At 37.8% G+C, this 21,274-nt stretch overlaps 1 protein-coding gene across 16 annotated transcripts in view; it reads right to left on the minus strand.

Moving 5' to 3' along the window:
- Positions 1-21,274, minus strand: part of TCF4 (transcription factor 4) — a 349,860-nt gene that overhangs the window by 95,425 nt on the left and 233,161 nt on the right. For 2 of the 16 annotated variants that reach the window (XM_081263397.1, XM_081263396.1), the window contains exon 1: positions 954-1,370. The exons of 13 other annotated variants lie outside the window; for them this stretch is intronic. In XM_081263397.1, the coding sequence (XP_081119523.1) occupies positions 954-1,022 (69 nt within the window). In that variant the 5' untranslated portion in view covers positions 1,023-1,370. Of the gene's footprint in view, positions 1-953; positions 1,375-21,274 lie in introns of those variants that run through there. One more of the 16 variants, XM_081263398.1, reaches the window with a different exon arrangement.

A 21,274-nucleotide genomic window follows, 5' to 3' on the forward strand; every position in this document is an offset into this window, starting at 1 on the left:
GCCCCACATACCGATTTGAAAATATTGAAATCCTTTTCCTTCCGAGGGCCCAGACGAAAGGGGGAAAAAAAAATAAACCTCCAGATGGCAAGTATAAACCTTCTGCTGGGGTTATGCACAAAATACCAGACACGTTTTTTTTTTTTTTTCTTAAATAAAGCGTTTCTGTTGGAAGGGGGAAAAAATTGAGGAAAGAAGCCACACAGCACAAGTAACTTACAACAATATTGTTATATGCATGAATGGGTCCCTGTTTTTTTTTTCCCCTTCCTTTTTTTTTGGCTTAAAAAAATAAGCTTATATAATCGACTCCTTAATTAGATGTCTCAGTTTTATGTGTTCTTCGCACTATTTTAACCTTTTAGCTCCTCTCCACTACCCATTGCACTTAGCTTTCCAACTTAGTAAGACTTCAGATATCACAAAACCTCAGTCCAGGGAGAAACTTACCCCAAATTTGCTCTCAGCCTAACTTGGGCTTTCTCAATTCTCCTCATATCTGCTTTTCCTTTCAGTCATTTGGAAGTTTCAAAAAATTTTCCAAAAGTCTTTTTTTAAAATTTTTACCACCTCCCAAGTTTACCTGACTGAAAACTTTTACTCTGGGATCCACTTTTGAAAGCTTTAAGAAAGCATCTATTTTTTTCTACAGGGGGGTGGGGAGGGCTGGGAAAAAAATGGAGGAGGAGGAAGAGGAGGAGGAAGAAGAGGAGAAAGAAGAAGAAAAAGAAAAGGAAGAAGAAGAAGAAAAAGCAGCAGCCGCCGCCGCCGCAGCAGCAGCAGCAGCAGGCAACGTTAACATTTTAGGATTGGCAAATGATAAATATTTCATGGCACCAAGGAAGGTGCGGCAGCCCTGTACAACTTTGCAAACAATGATCTCTGCCTAGGATGCTCATCCCTGCGACAATAAAACTTGTCAAAAATCCCCCTCGCAGCCCGAGTTCGCTTACCGCTTTCCCATTATAGTAGTACATCAAAGAGTTGCCGCCCATGCCCGGGATTGTGTATGCGCAGTACATGGTCTCGGATTCTTTTTTCTCCTCAGTACCACTCTAACAACTTTTATTTCAAACTCGCTGTCCCTTTTTTCACAACAATTCCTTCAGTTGCATTTTCCCATATGGCCGGGCCAAGCGTGGTGAATATGCAAAGCAGGAAGAGACCATTCCTGGCGGGCGGGGGAGGCCGCCGCGCTGCTGTCAGACGCTCAACTTTGCGCAGCGAAGCTGGAAGGCAGCCCGGCCTGATGGAGCTCTAAATCCTAATGCATACGCGAGATCGATTCAACTTTTTCCGAGGGTTTTTATTAGTTCCTCGAATAATGCCGATTCTTACAAATTTCTGCAGTCTTCACTTTTTTCCCCCTTTTCTTTCTCTCTCTCTCTCTTTTTTGTTCTAGGCACTCTTTTCTTCTCTAAAATTTCCACTCAACTGCCTTAGGGTAAAAGTGGAACAGGGTCCATTATTGAGCAGAATACAAATGCAGTTAATTGACTCCCCCTCTCTCTCTCTCTCCCTCTTTCTTTTTTGTTTTAATTTGATTAAAAAGCGAGTGGCAGGAAGGGAATCGTATGATGCACATCTAATAACTCTGCCATCTGTCTCTGCTGCTGGCTAGCTCCCAGCATTGTACGCAGCTGCCTGAGAACTCGATTCGGAGAAAGGGGAGGGAAAGGGGAGGAAAGGAAAGGGGGGAAAAACCCACCACGTCTCTGACCTCGCTCAAAAGGAGAGAGGGGGCAGTGTTTTCTGGCTGCTTGGTCAACAACCTACAAAACGGGGTTGTGGAATGAAACAGAGTAACAGTGCGGCCCGCCCAGGGATCTGGGAGCCCTTGGCGTCCCAGGAACCGGTGGGAAGGGTGGCCGCCCGTGAACTTCACCTCGCCACGCAGCAGCCCGCCGCGTGTCCAAAGGCGAGCCAACAGAAGGGATTAGGACCAGCCTCTCCTCTCTGGGACTGGGCACCCCCAGATGCACACATTCTGAAGTCTGGAGTTTGGAGCTTTCGCTGAGGCTCTGAATAATCTACCCCTAACTTAACGCTATTTGTTTGCTGGGTTCTAAGGCAAGTTTATTGGTGATACCCAAACCTAGGAGTGACTTACAGCTGTCAACTCCTAAAAAGGCACCTTTGAAACCATTTTCAGAGTTTTGCATCATTCCAGTAGCCTAATTTCTGTATAAATATTTTAACAAACGTTCCATCCACATTTCCACTAAACTTAAATTTGGCTAAACTTTAAGAAATCGAAAACCTTCTTTCATGTTTATTGATCACAATGGAACAATAGAATTTTCCAGATCACAAGGTTTCTAACAAACAATAAGATATACTTACTGCCTTTAAAAAAATATATCAACCAACAAAAGGGGGGGGGCAAAAAAAAAAAAAGGAAAGAAAGAAAGGGGTGGAGGGAGAGGAGATGGGCTGACTGGAGCTTGCCAAATTCAGAGCATCACAGGAAAGGAGGGCCTCTGGGAATTGATCCCAAATGAAACTAAATCATTTGCATATGCCGAAGCAAATGCCACCCGAGCATACATCTATTCTCAAGAATCAACTTTAATAATTCAAAGCACCTATTTCCTTACAACTCAACATGGTAACAAAACACATACAGTATTAATAAACAAGGAGGGATTGTGGTGTTGGTTCTGAACAGCAAAGCCTTGCCTAATGGTGGAAAGTTTCCCCCACTAAAATAAACATACACACTCGGTGCACACACACACATATATCGAAGGCCCAGAGGTTTGTCTAACTCACTTGCTCTGCATTTATTCCTAGGGTCCCCAGAGGTTTGTGTAAACAGTACTTGAATTATAATCACACATTTCATTCAAATTTCATGCTTTGAGGATTTTTTCCTCATTAGAACAGTTAGTTGTCAATCTGACAGGATCACATTTGTAACCTTTAAACCACCCTCAGTGTTTAATACACAAGGCCAGGGTACCCACTACTAGAGGACAGTATGTAAACAATCAGAACTGAGAAAAGAGATGAGTTGGAGATTTTTCCTTTTCTTCCTTTTTTTTTCTTGTGTGTTATTGTTCCTTTGTTGTTTCCTATGGAAACCCTTTATTTAGAAGGCTGTTTCTAGATCCTAACTAACTTTTTATGGATGGACTGATAGGAAGATTTCTTACCCATTTTGATTAACAAATCATCTTGCTTCATCTACATTAAATATCTTTTCTTGCATATTTTGCAAGCATATACATGCTTTTCTATTAATTATATAAACAAATGAAACTGACAGACTTTAATGAGTCACAATTCACATTTTAAAATTTAAGCTCTCATTTCTTTTAATATATTAACAAGTGCATAAGTAAATATTTTTAACCTGCTAAGGTGAAATTGATTTGTAAGCCCTAAGGACTCAGCACATGTGACTGGAGAAAAAAAAATAATAAAGCAAAATAGGACCAGAATATGAAGCTTCAGGGCTTCATTAACTGATGAAAAAGAGTCTAAAATTTCAAAAGTACAAATTTACAAAGGTTAATAAAGACATGCTACTTTGAAAGGTGATCTATGAATTATAGCCAGTGAGACACTGGATGTATTATACAGTGGTGTTTGAGTTTTGGTTTGCTGACCTTGGAGTACATTTCAATCACAGAACTCAAGTCAGTGGCTTGTCAACTGAGACATTTCTGTGATCTCAGACTTTGAAGTTGTCTTTCTGACAGAAATATCAACCATGATAAATTTTTACTGTGATGCGTGGGGAGTCAGCACAGAAGTATAAGAACAACTGAAGTTAAATGCTTAAATCCATGCATTTATAATAGTTTTAAAAGAAGTCAGTTTGAACCAGTTTTATAAGGGATCCTGAACTGGCCTATTGATTGCTTCATCAGTGTGGAACTGAGCAAGTTATATACCAGCAGTGGCTTAGCAAAGAGAACCCTTTATCACTGAAACGAAGAGTGGGCCATGACTCTGGTGCTCAGCTACAAAGCACCATTGAGGACCCGGATAGGCAGTAGAGCCAGGTGTTCCTGTCACTTTCAGGGAAAAAATTCTTACCAGTAAAACCAATTACTAAAGGACATTATTCTTACTTTCTTCTATGATCTAAAAAGCTTGCAATTCTCTTTGTTATTTTCCAAAAAGTCCTTGACAAAATATATTTGAGGGGAAACAGAAATGGCAACACAATACAAATTAACAGTTGTCAAAAGAAATTTGGGTTATTTAACTAGAAATCCCCAAGGTTTTGGCATGATATCCACAGCAAGGTGTACATTCAATAAAATCTTGTTGAATGAATGAATGAATGAATGAATGAATGAATGAATGAATGAATTTAGGTACAAGTAAATATCCAAGTTCAAACATCTGAGTGAACAGTCTTGGATTTCTATATTCATTCAACTACTTTCCTAATGACTCCCAACTTCGGATTAGGTTTGATCCAGGACATGAACAGGATTCAGAGACATGTCAGCTTTCTTCCTGCCCTTGGAGGCCTGACCACGGGACCAAGAGATGTGACCTGGCACTTGAACAACATGAAAAAACAGGACTAAAGAATATTGCCTTAATTGTGAAGTAGGGAAAATCATACACATTTTAAATAATTAGACAACAAACCATGACAGGACAAAGAACTGAACTCCCAATCACAGATCTCATTACACTAGGTTCTACTTTTTTTTGTTCTACAACATTACATAGTTTCTACAAAGTCCAAAGAAGCCTAATAAACATAAACACACACACACACACACACACACACACACACACACACACACACAGCCCTGCACATTGCCCAGAATAAGGGAGATGGCTCAGTGCATGGGTTGAATGAATGAATGAATGAATGAATGATGGTCATAGGGAGGGAATGCCATTTCTCTCTCCATCAAAGAACTTGAACAAGTCCATGCTCCTAATTTAGTTACTGAACAAAGTTTGTTTATGTGTTTCAAACCATATTTGCTTACTTCTACAATGCTGATCCTTTTTGCCTAGCATAGCTGAATTAGGTAAATATCACACCCTAGGGAGAATAGTGACATTCATCACTATATGATTAATAGCATAATGCAAGAAAGCAAGACTATAAATAAAATAACCACCTTAGGTAAAAATGTATTGAACCAAAAAAATTTTAAAAAACAGACAGTACTTAATACAGCTATCATAATATACAATTTAAGGAACATACAATTGCCTTCAATGTTTAATCTTCATAACCAGTACTCTGAGATAGGTAATATCATTCTCCCTTGAAAGACAAGAGAATTAATACCCAAAAAACCTTAGATGACATTTCATACATTTCACAGACCATAAAGTTACTAAGACAGTGGAACCAGGTTATGTGCAACTTAGGAAATGCAGAGGGCTTAAACTTGAGGGTCAGACATATCTGTATGAGATGGACAATCTTGCTACTCCCTAGAAGCATCACTCTGGCCAAGCCATATCCCAGATTTGAGTTTTAGTTCCTTTATCTACCTTACTTACACATTTCCTCTAAGCTTAAATAAGAGGAGATCTCCCTCTTTCAGCAGCATGCTATAAATGATGGTGTGTTTCCTCATTTTTCCTGCTGTTTCTTCCATGCAAGATGCCCTGAAAAGCATCAGGACAATAATCTCCACTCCAAATGGACTTCGGCAACAGAAGACTACTAACAGGGAATAAAACTGTAAACTACAGCACCATGCTAAACTTTCCATTACCAAGCAGATATCCAATCATGGTCACTTTGTACTCAACATTACTGACCTGGGAAGTATATGTGTACAGTTAAGATACTCAAACCTGTGATACTTACATCTGCTGATGCCTCAGGATCCAAATCTGTGTTCTCGTATTTAAAGTTAGATGAAGAGTAAATTTTGCCAAGCCAGGAAAAGGGGTTGGCTATGCTACTTTTAAATAAAAGAAGTGTTACCAAATGTAGTTTATTCAGAAGCTATACTAGTTGGTATTCTTTGCTCTCCAGTAGGAGTCACTATAAACAAGTGATTTAATTCACAAGCTAAATTAATACTGATATTACTTAGTAAATGCATATATGTGTATTATTATAAAAATTTTAATAAATTGTTATAGAGTATAGGAAGGAGGGGTTAATATTTAATATCCAACTTAAATTGCAATGATAAAAACCCTATTAAGTATGAATACAACTTCATAAAAGACCTAATCATCAAAAGGAGGATACAGACACACACACGTGCACTTACACAGACTCCACATACTCCCTAAAAATTGGTTCTAATGACTATAACGTGAGACAGCCTTGTAATGTAGTAGTGAAGGCTAAGAAACTGCCTGTGTGTACTTTCCTCTATTTGTCTTTGTACTGAGATTTATAGAATATAAAATACCCATGTTCTCTTAAAAACCAATGAAATTTTTTACTGTTTTAAAAAATTACTTCCATCTATCAGAATCGTAATTTAACTTTTACAATCCATATTATATGGTGCATTCAGATAAAGTGCCTCTCAATCTTTTCAGCTGCATGAACTTATACTCTCTTGACACTATTTAGATAGTATCAAGTATGATAGTTCAAAGTATTTGTTCAAATACAAACGAATTTCACTTGGAAGATGCTTTTATCACACAAAAGTATAAAAATGTCAGTGTAAACTATAAAAATCTAATTTCTAATTGTGGTTTGATCAGAGACTTCTGTGTTATCTTCAACTGTCTGTTTTGGTATGATCTGGGTTCCTATGTAGACATTCAAATAATTTATTACATGATCAAATATTTATTTTCCTCATGGCTGGTCAGACACAGCTTGTGGTCATATTGATTATAACATAATTCACATTGATTTTAAAGGTAAGTAATGAGGCCTGATTTTATTTAACTAGACTTCTGTTTCATAAATATTTGACTTGCACCTTTCTGTGGCCCTGTTTCCCTTCAGAGGAAGGAGGTGGTTTCCTTACTTGCATTTGGTGACATTTGGAAAACTTACACAGACAAATATTGTTTTGGAGACATACAGCAACAGGCAGAGTAAATGTGAAAACCAAGTTCCCTAATAGTTGTATTCACTTAGACTTGATTAGATTTATTTCCCCCACTTTTCCACATATTTTCATCTTTCTGTGATAAAGAACACCATTAGCATTCCCATTACCCACATGAACATAACAGCTATGATATTCGACAAGCCAAGCATATAAAATGGCCTTCTCCTGCAGACAGGGGAACATGCAGCTGATGCATTCTGTGACATGGCAAAGCAAAATGTCAAGGCGCAGGACCAGAATACACAGATTTTTTTATGTTTAATTCCACTGGAAACTGCATGCTTGACTCAAATCGAAGTTCACTTCTCCCTTCCTAAATTTCATGAAGATATTTATAAAAATTTTATAAAATTTTTAAAAAGTTTATAAATTTACTACCCAGTCTCTCCAATAGTAAATGAAATGAGGCAAAGACAGTACAACGAAGACCAAAAGAGGTAACTTCTTTAAGGGAAAAGACTTCATTATGCCTCTTATATTTCCCTGAGCTATTAATCTATTTCCTCTGGGATAAATGGAATTTCTTAAAAAAAAAATCCTTTATCCTAATCCAGTGTAATCCATAGTTAGTCTCCAAGTTTGATACAAAAACAAACCATTTCTATTTTGGTACAATGAGGAAGCATTACCCTGAACAATATAAAAACAGAGATGGCGGAAGCTGAGTCAGACTGCTGCACTTCCTAGATGAAGAGAGCTAGCAGGCCCACCACATTCCCTGAATCCAATGAAATGGGAGGACATTTGTTTTTTTCCTTCAAATTGGTACATGTGTAAAAAGAATTCCCCGAAAAGTTAAAGGGAAATTCCTGCATGATTTATTTGTCTGGGTGCAGGATTACATTTGAAACACTTCTGACAAAAAAGGACTGATAAAGCCGATTGGAATCTGGGCACAGTATGTATACCTTTAAAAAAAAAATTGTGACTAAATATCGGGCTTTCCAATGCACTGCTCAATAACTGGGTGGGGAATGTGGTAGCACAAGGAAAGTCATCTTCATTCTAAACAGACTTGTCTAGGGTTTGTGAACCTGTTTTAGGATGGGAATTCTAGCAGTTTCCTGAGGTTTCTAACTGCTGATTCCTTTTGATTGTTGGACATCAAGTAGAACAACAAATTGCTGGGCAAAAACAATTTTCAAATACTTCAGTGATGATCTCTGGTAACACACAGAATAAAAAGAGTGAGTAAAAAGAATAAAAAACATCTTTGAAAATGAATATCATACAAGGAGAGCATCCTGTACACATCCTTAACTGAAGTGTCTACTTAAAGTTCATGTGCTATACAAATTCTTCCTAAAATATTCTTTTGTGGAATTGGAAACCAGATACTTTGAGCAAGAATTGATATTTCAAGGAGGAAAGAGTAAGAGATTCCTGTTAGCTTCCTCAAGGTCGATGGATAGCCCAAAGCTTCTGCTGGTCACTGGTCCTTTCCTGATCTAAATGTTGTGTTTTCAACTCAAAGGGACCTTGAATTTTAAATACTCACCATTAAAAATTAATGATTTCCCCCCTCCGTTCATCAAAGCATTTAAAATGCCTACCACACACATAAATACAGACATGACTAGAAAGGAGTATGTGAGATAAGTTTCATATCATCTTCATTGAGAGACAGAGCTTTAAGCAAATACCATAAGTAACCCAAAACAAATGTTTTTAAAAAGGTAAGGTGCAATTAAGAAAAAAACATGAGCTTAAAAATAAAACTGAAATGCACAAACGTGTTGAATATAAACAGCATTTCAAGTAGAATGGCTTGGCAAAAATTGGATATTGACACAATTCTGACTTTTAACAGTAAGCCAGCTGAATTCTATGGGTGGTGAGTGCCAAAGTCATATGGTAGCATTGACCTTATTTCCATCCATTTACGGATAGGCAAAAGATGGATTCAAAAGGATATCTTCGAGGTCATCAAATAGCAATGTTGTTAAGAGTGCCAAATTGTCAAATTTACGATGCACACATCATGTTGTGTGCAAGTTCTATTATTTATTTGACAGGGTGTTCACTTTCCAACCTGTCAGTATTTTTGCCTTCTTCGATACCATTATCAAATGCACTCCGAAAGTAAAACACCTTAAAAATTCCTGATGAAGGTAAAATAACTTAAAAATCCCAAATAGGTCAATTCTCCCACTCTTGCCCACAAGGGAGATTCCCTTTACTGCAGTACAGGATGTGTTCTCTGGCATTTGTTCAGAGCCTGGAAGCCACATTCTTTACAGGGTTTGGGCACCTACCTACTTAATATCACTGTAGAGAAAATGTATTTATTTTGTGTAAGCAGAGAGTATAGAAAATACAATCAACACCAGAGTTCTTCCAGTCATTTTCATTTTGAACATGGGCTGTGCCCTTCAAATTTATTAGCAATGTTGACTGGCATATTTTTAAATCATCAGTTTCTCATACCGTTTGCAATGAAAAAATAAACTTAACAAAAAAACTATCTTATATCTATCAAGCTTTCTAAAAGTTAAATATTCCTGGATAAAGACATTATTAGTACAGTAACTAAACATCTGCTTATATATTTTCAGATGAAAAGCTACTAAATGTGAAAAAAAAACTTATCCTTTTGTTCTTCAAAGGTTCTAATAAATCAGAGCTTCTTATTCTTCCACTGAGCATGTAGGATAAACCCTCCATTCCCAGTCCTCCTGGCCTTGCTAGTAAGCAATATAATGGCGAGGCCAGAAACTAAGATGCTCTACGTTCTGGCTTAATTTCCAAGTAGCTCTCAAATCCTGAGCAAGTTCTAGCTCTGTCTAAATCTTTGTTTCCTTACAGAAAAATTCAAATAAGTAAGTCAGTGGTCAGTTGTGTTCGCCCAATGTTATTTTCAACTCTGAAATTCTTTAAGTTATGCTTTCATTGTAAGAGAATATCTCTGGATAATCAATTCTGAAAACACAAAATACATTAGAAATTGTTTCTGCAGTTGACCAAGCAAATGTTCAACTGTATTCCCTGTGATGTTCAGGCAACGGACAGACAGAAGCTGCTAGACAGAAGAGCACAGAATGTTTGTGGTCACTGTCTTAACCGTGCCAGATCCGCCATTCTCTCTGATCCAGAATAATGTGTGGTAGACACCTCCAGGTAAGGAATATTCAAGAATATGGTCTTCCCCAAAAACATTCAGTGCTATGAACTGATGTAAAACAAATCATGCATCTACTTACTGCCCCAAATATTATAAATTTATGAAGAGCAGAGATTATAACAGTGTTTTTGGTCCACCCTCCGATGTCTATGCACACAGTAGAAGCTCCAGCCCATTTTGCTTATTTTGTAAATGTGGAACAAAAAGAAATTATTTCCTTCTTTTCCATAATAACAGAAACCATCAAGTCCAGAGAGAGGAGGATAGTTAGAAAGCACATTAGACCTAGCTGTAACTTCAATGTAAGAGTAAGTCTTCATGAAATCATGAAATGGGAAAGTGGGCATTCTATTATTATTAGACCAAAAAAAAAAAATGTCATTAGTGCTCTATGTACTTGACACTGATAAAACACTCCACACACCACTATGAGGAATTATTCTACATATTCTCATTTCTTTCATGAGCCTGGCCTTTCCTTCAACGGGATTATAAACTGCTGAAATTTAGGGAAGGACCAAGTTTCATGGGCTGGGCAGGCAGAGAGCATACTGATCCATACGCACACTTCACAGGTGGGGCGTGAAGCGTCTGACTTACCTTCCTTTCTCTTGTTCAGTGTGTCTAGTCTCTCAATGGAATACTTAAGAGTGCCAACAAAATGCCAAAGACATTAAAATGGATACACGCATCATCACTCTGAGAGTTGACACTGTTAGGCCACTTAACAGGTGTGACATAGGCTCCTTCTTGCTTCATGTGTACCTTGGTTTCTCTTGGCAGGTCACCCCTACTATTTAAGTTATATTCTGCTTTAAACACGCTTATCAGAATATTCTTTGAGGGACACCCGATTCTCCAGCGGCTTAAACATTATTTCCCAATGATGTGGAGGAAAATAAGAAAAAAACAGACGTTTGTCATGCCATTCCCACGTATTTAACTTTTGCTTGTTTTCTTTTCCAACATATTCCACTTGAGTAGATTTTAGGCATTTCAGGGGGGAAAAAAAACTTAAAAAAAGTTCCTTTGTTTCATTGTTAAAAGAAGTCTGCTAATAAGAGAAACTTACTAATGCCTGCTGTAAACCATATGGTTGATTTCACCTCATATTCCATATTATATCATCATGGGTGATGTCATTTTATTATTTAGAATGCATTGGCAATCATTGAACTTTTGAGTCATATAATCTCTCTGTTTATTAGTCTGTGAGGAGGATCAATGGTGCTTGGTCCCTACAAAGAATTATACAGTGAATTCTTGTTTATATAACTACTTGTGCCCATATTTATCTATATTTATCTTTCCACACATCATCTTTTTCTTTTCTTTCTTTTTTAGACAGGTTCTCCTTCGGTTGCTTACAGTCTCGCTCAATTGCTGAGGCTGGCTTTGAACCTGAGTCCTCCTACATCAGACTCCTGAGTCACTGGGATTACAGGAGTGTGCCACCATGCCAGGCTTCCACACATCTTCTCAATGGCTGTCTACTCACCGAAAGTCTGATGTGCAGTAGATGTGTAATAAATGTTTGCCACACTTTGTTTATCTGATACTTGGTCCTTAAGCTAAGTCTATGCTAAGTGAGTATATAATGGTAAATACTCAACTGATAGACAATTTATGGCTGATATCAGAGGTTCTTAATGTTTAGGGAGTTACAGATGCCTCTGGACAATATGATAGAAAACTATATTCTTTATTCCTAATTACCTCGGGGATGTTCATATTCGATTAAGAGAATTCTAATGATTACAATTCTAAAAGAAGGGAATTAATATTTTGTAACATTTTGTAAAGAGTAGTTTGAAATACATTTAAGATAAGAAAATTATCTTTTATGAAACATACCTAAAACTCACTGAATATAAACAAATAGTAATAGAATTTTAATATTCTTAACTAAGAAATATTTTATCTGAAAGCAAATACTAAAACAAATTATCACTGTAGTTGGGTTTGCCTTTTCAAAAGGTGGTATCAAAACTGATGTCATCATAGAGACACCTAGTAGCAATGCAATAGTTAAGGACCTGTCTGGATTTCCTTTATAATTCCTTATTTTCGGATGTTTGTGAAGAAATTGCCAGAACCTTACATTTGCTATGCAGAGTCATCTGTAGAGATGCAAATCTAGTTTCTTTCTCTTTATATGCTTTCCTTTCTAAAAATTTCAAAAAAATGCTAAGTCATTTTTGAACCTTGTAGTACATGAAAATAGACTTTTAATACTTGAATTTTTTTCTTCATTATCTATAGTCTTGTCAAAAACTGGCAAAAACACCCCCTTAAGACACCTCAGTATCTTCAGATATACCTTGACTTCTGTGAATAAAACGCAGGTGCTTCATTTCAAATGCAGTCCAATGACTGACATTTAAAACCTACGATGTTATGATGCTGAACACCTTGGCATTCAGGGTGCTGGTATCAAGTAAGTCAACTTGTGTGTTACCACCCAACTGTGCAATGCATTCATCTGGACTCTGTAATCTCAACTGTGATTACTCTTTTTGTTGTTTCTAAGGCTGCAAGTTCCCAGTAAGGTTGAAAGGCAAATGAGCTTTATTTTCCAGTGAATATTGCTTCGGCTCTCTGCTGCTGAGTTTCAAGCACAGCTGTGAAAAGTAGTTTCAATGAACCAAGGGACAGTCACAGAATAACTTTGCCCTGAGTTCGCCAACTAGGGCTACATGTAATTATATGAACTCCTCTGGAACCAAGACCACTTGCCTGAATTTTAAGTTGGATCAGCATCAAGTAGTGTTGATTTATGTTGCTCTCAAGAGCATTTTTTTTCCCTCTGATTTTACCCAATTAACAGAGAAATGGACAAGGACTGAGCCTAACTCCATTTTCCATAGAGTAACCAGCACGCTGTTATTTTTTCCATAAATGAAATGGTAGCAGAGGGGACAGAGCCTGGACTGTTAATTCAGATAAAGCCACAATATTAAGATCATTATCCTTAGGAAAAAAAAAAGGCTTTTCTTAAAGCATTCTTCTTAATAGAAAAACAATAAAATATCCTAAATCATACTCCATGTGCCTTAAAATATCCTGGAGTAACCTTTATAAACAACATGTAAATATCATGTTCGGACTCTTCATAGTAAAGGCATTTTTTTAGGGGTATTTCAATGAATTATCATAGGAGCAAGGGCTATGCCATAGCTTCTAACCAGAATCTCCAATTACATGGTTCCAAGACTAATCAAAATAGATAATTTAAAGCATTAGAAACTATGGGCTTAGATCTGCAGCTTAGAAAAGAAATTGCTTTCAGAGAAAAAAAAAAAAAAAGGAAATAGCCAACCTCTTGGCTCTGTAAAGTGAGTTTTAAATGGAGAAGGGTTTAGTGCCTTCTCCTTTCTGGAAATGAGTACATACACTTGAAAATAATTCAAAAATACAGTAGGTGATACGAGTCATTTGTGTTATCAAAGTGAATTCATAAATGAGAATGGGCTAACTTGGAACTAAAATTATTAATCGGCCTAAATAATTCACTGTTCTTTCTAGAAAACACCTTAATCTCAACCTAGAGAAAAGCCACTCCTTAGGAACCACCTTTCTTTCTTCAGTGGCTAAGGCACTCAGTTTCCACTGTCAACGAGACCCATTTAACAATGGCTTAATACCCAAATATACACTGTTGAATTATTCAGACACATTTCTCAAATGTGGGAACAAGGGGCAGGTTTGGGAAATTGGCACTATATTTTAAATTCAATAAAAATAAATTTAAAATTCTTGGGAATTACAAAGGATGACGCCGTCTGAGGACCAGATTTGGCCACTGAATGCTGGATGAGACTCTTGCAGAAAGACAAGAATGCTCACACATCCATCGGAGCAGGGAGTGTGCCGGCCACAATCATGGGACTTAACACCCAAGGAAACCTGTCCTTAATTTATCCCGTCGTGTGTAGATTTGGCAAGGATCTCCAAACATCATTTACATACCATATGCCCTGAATTACCTAGGCACAATGGCAGTGGATAAATATGTTTCGGGTCTGACTGTTTGCTTCCTTTTCTAAGTTTTGCAGCTTTCATTTCATTTTTCACATTGCTAAATAATGTAATGCAATATTTCATGCTGTAAAAGAATGTTTTGCTAAATCAAGAAAATAGTTTTTTGTGTCTTGTGATGAGGGAAGAAACGTTCTTAAGGTAAGCGACCAGAGGTATTATGTCTCCTATCTAAAAATCAAAGAAAGGAAATCAGCTGTTCATTCTTTGACTCATTTTAACCTCTCTCTGCCTTTCTACGAGGAATACAAATGGAAGGCGTTGCACAGAAACACAGGCAGAAGTCAGCTGCTATGACTTCTGAGGAACGTACGGAATTGGTCAGCGAGTTTCCACGTTTAAAAGGGATCCCTGAAAATCTATACTTGAAGGTTTTCACATTTGGTTCTCTTGTAATTAAAGCAATACAACCATATTGTGCCTTAGTTTCCCTCCCTCTCTAACAATAGTATTTATATGAACTGAGTAATAGTTGTCCATATTTTCAAACTAAATTTGAAGTTGGGCTGATAAAAATGTATACTTACACAAAAAGATCAATAGCCTAAAAAGGGCTTGGAGCAGAAGAACGTACATATTTTTTGTTGTGTACTATAAATTTGACTGTATAAACTTCCAATTAAAAATGACATTCACAGCATATTTTTGATAAAATTTTGCACAGTAGGAATACTCATTAATGCAGGGTAATACAGTGTGATAAGCAGCTTAGACATCAAAATAGGGAAAAAAAGCCACTTGGTCTACTTTTTACACGAGTGAAATAAAACTTAAAAATTAAATACCTGAGAAATTAATTTAAAAGAATATTCAATGACATTTCTGACCATGCCAAATCAGCTGCATCCACTCTCTAGTCAGTTTCTACAGCAGAGACCTCAATCTCAGTATTTTTTTAAAAAAAATCAGTCTGTATTTGATAACACATTAAATGTATTATACTATTAAGAATAGATAAAATATAATTGAAATTTTATTTATCCCAAATTATCTTCCTGAATAGAATATGTATATGGGTGTATCTACCTATCTATAGAGTTAACCACTTAATATAAAGCATCTGAAATATCTGAATTGCTTTCAGCATTGGCAAAAGAGGGGAGAAAAAAATCATCCGCTACAAAGCATGTGCACATGGGTCATTTCTTGATTTTCTGTAGAGAATACAAAGTGATAATATAATTCTTAATTGTATGTTAAAACAAATGGCAAAGGAGGTGTGCCTACCTACTAGTAGATAAATATGTGAAAGGCAATATTGTTTTCAGAATACTATCAAAATAATTTGCTTTCTTTAGGGGGCAAGAAAAAGAAAGAAGCTACCATTTGAAGACCAGCAACGAAAGGGTTAACAGACATATGCTGTATAATTAGGGGATGCATTAATGATTATGAATAGTAAATGATTTGGTGCAAAGAAAAAAAATTTAGTCAAAGGGACATGTACCTATCTTACATGTTTATTAGTAACTGTATATAACTAGAGAATTCTGCTATTAAGAATCTTGCATTATTGGTGTAAATACTTCCAAGGGTACATCAAAATGTAATCTTTCATACGACATCCATCAAACCAGGCTGGAGATTTTGACAAACATTAAACACAGTAAGGAGGCAATTATGTATGCATGATTTAATCTGCAACTAATTAATATGCAAATTTATTCATATGTTAGTTACTAAATTAAAAATGCAAAGAAGCCCTTATGGTGATTCTCGAAATTTTGCACAAACAGAACATTTAAAATGTAAGAAAAATGAAGTTTTTTAGAAACCTCTAACACACTTTTAGTGTCTCTAGAACCTGTTGCATTAAGAAGATTCAAAAATATGTGTTTAAATACTAGATAATAATTTAAAAGGTGTGCTAATTTTATGTGCGAATGTGGGAACAGAAAGGTTAATCAGAATTCTCTCGAACTCTTAAGAGATGCACTCTAATTACCAGACAAATGGTATTCTGTTTCTAAGCTTCCTTCCCTGCTTTTAGGGTTGTCAGTAGTTGGTCATCTTCCTGATATCTTTGACAAACAGAAAATGTTTAGAAGTTTTGAGGGAAAAAATAGTATTTGAAAGCAGTCAGATATATTGAAAATTCCAGAGTAACTTTGAGACCATGTGGTGCTCACTAAACATGCAATTCACTCCTCAAGATGGCAACTCGCTCTTTTCGCCTTTGGGGAAAAGCTCTTTGCAAACAGAGATATGGGAGGAGTATCTTGAGAAAGGCTAGAAATTCACCCAAACTCTCTTCCAAATGAATCTTCAAAGAAAATAATGTGGCTCACCAAAGAGCAACAGCCTCCCCCAAAAAGCAGAAGGTCATTTTAGCTGAATTCAATCTGAACTATTTTAGTCCTGCATTTTCCAGACAGTTCAAAATTGATTTGAATCTTTTATGTGAGATGAGGGGTGTGGAATGGTGATAATTTAAAAATATCTTTGGGTGTCTGTGTACTGAGGAGCATCCATTCAAGTGCACGGTATTATGCTTTGGCATGACTGCCTTCTGCAAGAATCTGAGTTCCCTCTGACTGCCTAGTGAGATCAGCTGCAAGATTTCTTGTGGACCACCTCTCCTCTGATTACCTTTGCATCCGAAGTCCGATGGCCATGTATGGAGCTCCTGGAGCTGGCCCTTGGAATAGCTGTAGTGGCCTCAAGAAATCAACACAAGTCAACTGTATGAAGAAGCACAGTAACAGCGTCTACGGCTCTTCCCAGGGCACTGAACTCTAACCCACGGAAAAAAAAAATCGCCATCAGTCTCATCGCTGCCAAGTGACACACAAAAAGGAAGTTAACCATTGGCTGTAACTTGCATTCACAGTCTGACTCTGATTTCCCAGCTTCCCTCAGCCCATTCTGATGCCAAGCGGACTACAGCTTGCCCATTTCATTTCGACCACGGCAGCCAAAAAAGCGCTGCCCCACCGTGCGACAACAAGCAGTCTGTTTTGATATTAGTACCTCAGTATGCGCTATAAGAGAGTCAGATGTCCCCAAACTACATGCCCTCCCCTGAGGGACTCTGTCCTGGCCCTGCTTGGCCAGAGAGATGGTGAGGATGCCACAAATCCTTAGCTGTGAAAGCACAGGGGACAGAAAGGCACCATCCGCTAGGCTCAGACAGAAATGGCCATGAGCGACTCTTCTGCTGGGGACAGAATTCGTGCCCTCCAAAGCAAGGCTCGCGTCTAACCTGAAATATGAACTCAGATTCTATTCATTCCCTGCCAGCCAGCATTCATGACTGCTGTTGAATTACATAAGAAAAGGGGTCTTTTCTTATATTATTAAATTGTTGTAAATGCTGCTAAGTAAACATCACAGAGTTCTTTCTCTCTTTTTTTTCATGAAAGACAGAATATTTTGGCTCAGAAAAAAAAAAGAAAATTTTTAAATTGATTTTTCAGTAAAATCCTTCCCCTCCCCAATACATTTCAATTTCTTTGCTCAATGCACATTATCAGACTCCCAATCTGGTTTAACCTCTGAATGTGTCCTGTAAAGTCCTAGTTCTTACCAGCATTAACAAACCATGCTATTTATGATCCCAGTGAGGCATCGTGGGTTCGGATTTGCAACTGCTGGACATTTCAGGGGTCTCAGCATACCAGAGGCATCTCTAATTTTTCCAGGTGACTCATTTTTTGTTGTGACCAAAACTGAACATAAAGCTTTTAAAAGCTTAAATGTACACATTTATGCATTCATTACACAGTGTTAAATCTAATTTGTTCTTTTTACTGTCACAGGAAGCACATGTTTAAAGCAATCTGTTTCCTCATGTGAATGCTTTCCTGTCTGTTTAAAAAAAATTGCGACACACTTTACCCTGAGTAACCAAGAGGTGATCATAAATATCCCTAAATAGCATTAAACAGATATGAAAGACATTAACACTTTCAGAATGCCAAAGTAGTATTAAAAAAAAAAATTCTAACAGATGCTCCTAGGTCAAAAAGTGAAATGTGTGTTTCCTGAAAAAACACTCTCATCAGAATCATAAATGAACTGTGAGTGGAGAAGTGAGGTGTTACCGAACAAACGAAGATCCTTTTGGTGAGGAACACAAGCAATCCATTGCCAACGTGTACTTGCCATAAAAAGCCAAATTGGAATGGAAGTTTGATGAAAACCAATATCCTTTGTAATCCACAAGGTGGCAATGACTACAAATGAGGGTGTCTAAATCAGATCTATCAGCCTTCCCAGACATAGACAGCATCTCTGTAGACCGAAGCGTCTTTACCTGCTCAGGGGCAGCAGGAAGAGGCTCAGGGCTAACCGGTCAAAAGGGACCTTTCCTGAGAAATCTCACTCAGTGCCTGGTTTCTCTGAAAACTGAAAGCGCCTGGCAAAAGACATTCTTTGTAGAATGCTGGGACCATGCTCCTGCTACCCTCCCACCACCTTCAGCAGATTTATTTATTTATTTTTCCTGAAATGCAAGAGTTAACTAACCAGCCCTTATTATAAAAAGGAGGAAAAAATGTTTTCCATAGATGACAAGCAAAATTACTTTTTGTTTAATAAGTTCAACAGTGGCTTGCAAAAAAGACACATTATAATAGGGCAAAGGCTTAAATCCAGAAATTCTTTGATATTTTTTTTTACCTTAAACTAACTGCACAAATATTCCTATTTAATGTTAGAAATTTACCTAAAATCTGCTTTATTTTATAAGAGAGACAAGCTGCCACCAGGGCCCACCTGACTCACACACCTTACTCCTGACAAAAGTTAAACCCCCAGGCCCAACTTTCCCTTCAGCTGGGGGACCAGAGTCAGCCCTACAGAAAGGAAGCACCATGCATCACTCAGGAAAATGGGCTTCTGGCCTATTCTAGAATATCACTGACCTACTATGAAAGAAAGAGCCCATATCTCCTGCTCACTTAGTGGCAGGGTTGATGCAAATTATTGACTGAGGAAATCGCACCATGAGGAGCTCTGAGCATCTTGGCCTGATGGCCCATTTTGAGAGCAGGGACAGTCAGCTCATCAGTACCATCAGCAGCTCCACAACACCATTGGTCTCACCACTGAAAAGCTGACTAGGTGCTTTGGCTCCGATGGGGCTGGGGATGAAAGGAGGAAGATATACAAAAAACACTGGTTGTATTTCTTAATTTCAGAAAAAGCCAGTGACCTGCATTTGATAGTAGTGTGCAGCCAATTGAGATCCTGGTCTTTCTGTTCTGCTAACTCTTCACAAGTAAGCTGTCATATCAGATTTTTGCCTCAAGTGCCAAAAAAAAAAAAAGGCAGTTACCTTGTTGCTGAAGTAAGCGCTGCCAGTGCTTATCATTATTATTTGCAATATTCAACAATATTACATACAGGCATTGCATATACCTGGTAAGCAGCACAGTCAACTCAAAAACTGCAGCTGAGCTCTATCCATTGTATCATACTGTCTCTAGTCCAGAAATTTTTCCTGGGTGGCCTGAGTTCTCTAATTGATCCTCTGAGTTGAGCAGAGGTTATGGCACTATATGGAGGTGTTGAGGGGCAGTCTGCAGTTAAATTAAACTGTTGAATATTTAATTTATTCCAGATAGTGTAACACTTTTAAAGTTAACAACCACCATGTTATAGAAAGGTCTTTTTACTCTACAGAGCGTGCTGAATAACCTGCAAGCTGCTTGAAAAGCATTGTGGTTAACAGCACAGAAAGCATCCAGACTTGCCAGGTTTCCATTGCACCTCTGCCACTTACTAGCTGTGTGACCTTGGATAGGTTCCCTCACCTCAATGTGCCTCAGTTTCTTTATTCATGAGTAAACAGTAATATACTTACTATAGGAAATTTTTTAGGATTAAATGGCTGAATAAATGCAAAGTACTTGTAATAGGCTCAGCCCAGAATAAGCACCATGGTATGAATTTCCTATTAGTATTCTGATAGGATGTCTTTTTTTTTTTTTTTTTTTTTTTTTTTTTTTGGTGGTGGTGGTGGTACTAAGGATTGAACTCAGGGATGCTCTACTACTGAGTCCTCTCTTATTTTGTTATGTTGAGCTGGGTCTCACTGTGTGTGAAGGCTGGCCTCAAACTTATACTCCTCCCCAGTAACTGGGATTACAGGTGTGTGCCACCTTGCCCAGCTGTGGCATCATCTTATTACACAGGCACCACATACACCTACCTTGTAGACAATTACACAGGTTTGTGACCTAACAAGACCACTGGGTGCGTAAGTAGAGGACATCAAGACATTAAGTCAGGAAGGCTCTTGATCTCCAGCGCATGCTGTTTTCATCCTCCTCCACTTTGTGACTGCATGCACTGCCACTGCGGCTATATTTCCAGGTAATACACACACGACAGTGAGTCTGACTTGTAGGAGCAAAATAGATGTAAGAGATCCACGTCCCCTCCCTTCTTCAAGGTGGTGACAAGTGGGAAGGAGACTGAGAGCTCCACATAAGTTACCTGGGATGGCTCTTTATTTTTTGAACACAGGATGTTCTTAGAAGACCAGACTTCATGCTCTTTAATGCTGGTGACACCACACTGTGGATTTCATCAAGCATGAAGCACCTCAGTGGTGACATTTCCTGACTTAAACAGAGGTACAATGAGGAGCGGGACACACTCAGTGTCACATAGTGTGTCTGGTCTTTGGCCGAAAAATGCGCTTCGAATAAACATAAATGAAGAAAGCAATAACTGACTGAATGAAAACCTCTGACAATGCTTCCCCCAGCTGGGTGCTCCCAGGCTGTGACTGGAGGGTTTCACGAACATGGAAGCTGTTGCTGCAATTTACTAAAAGGAAAACAAAACAGCATTCACTGGTAAAATAGCTGCCTATCTGGTTTTGAATTCTGTAATCCCCAACTATATCTGCCCATAATAAATATGGTGAATTCCATATTCTTTCACCGGACTGTATCAATTAAGTCATAGATTATATGTGCCAACATCCTGTATACTTCTAAAAAATAAAATTCTTCTAAAGGCACCATATGAGGGACCCCAGGGTTTTGGTAGTAAAATTTCACTCCTGAAAAATACGCCTCTGTATTAAGTGTCAGAATTTATAACTTTTTTTTAACATAACTATACTTTCAAATATTAT

This window comes from Spermophilus citellus (assembly GCF_964194105.1).
Source record: "Spermophilus citellus genome assembly, chromosome: 12".
In the NCBI taxonomy this organism is placed as follows: domain Eukaryota; kingdom Metazoa; phylum Chordata; class Mammalia; order Rodentia; family Sciuridae; genus Spermophilus; species Spermophilus citellus.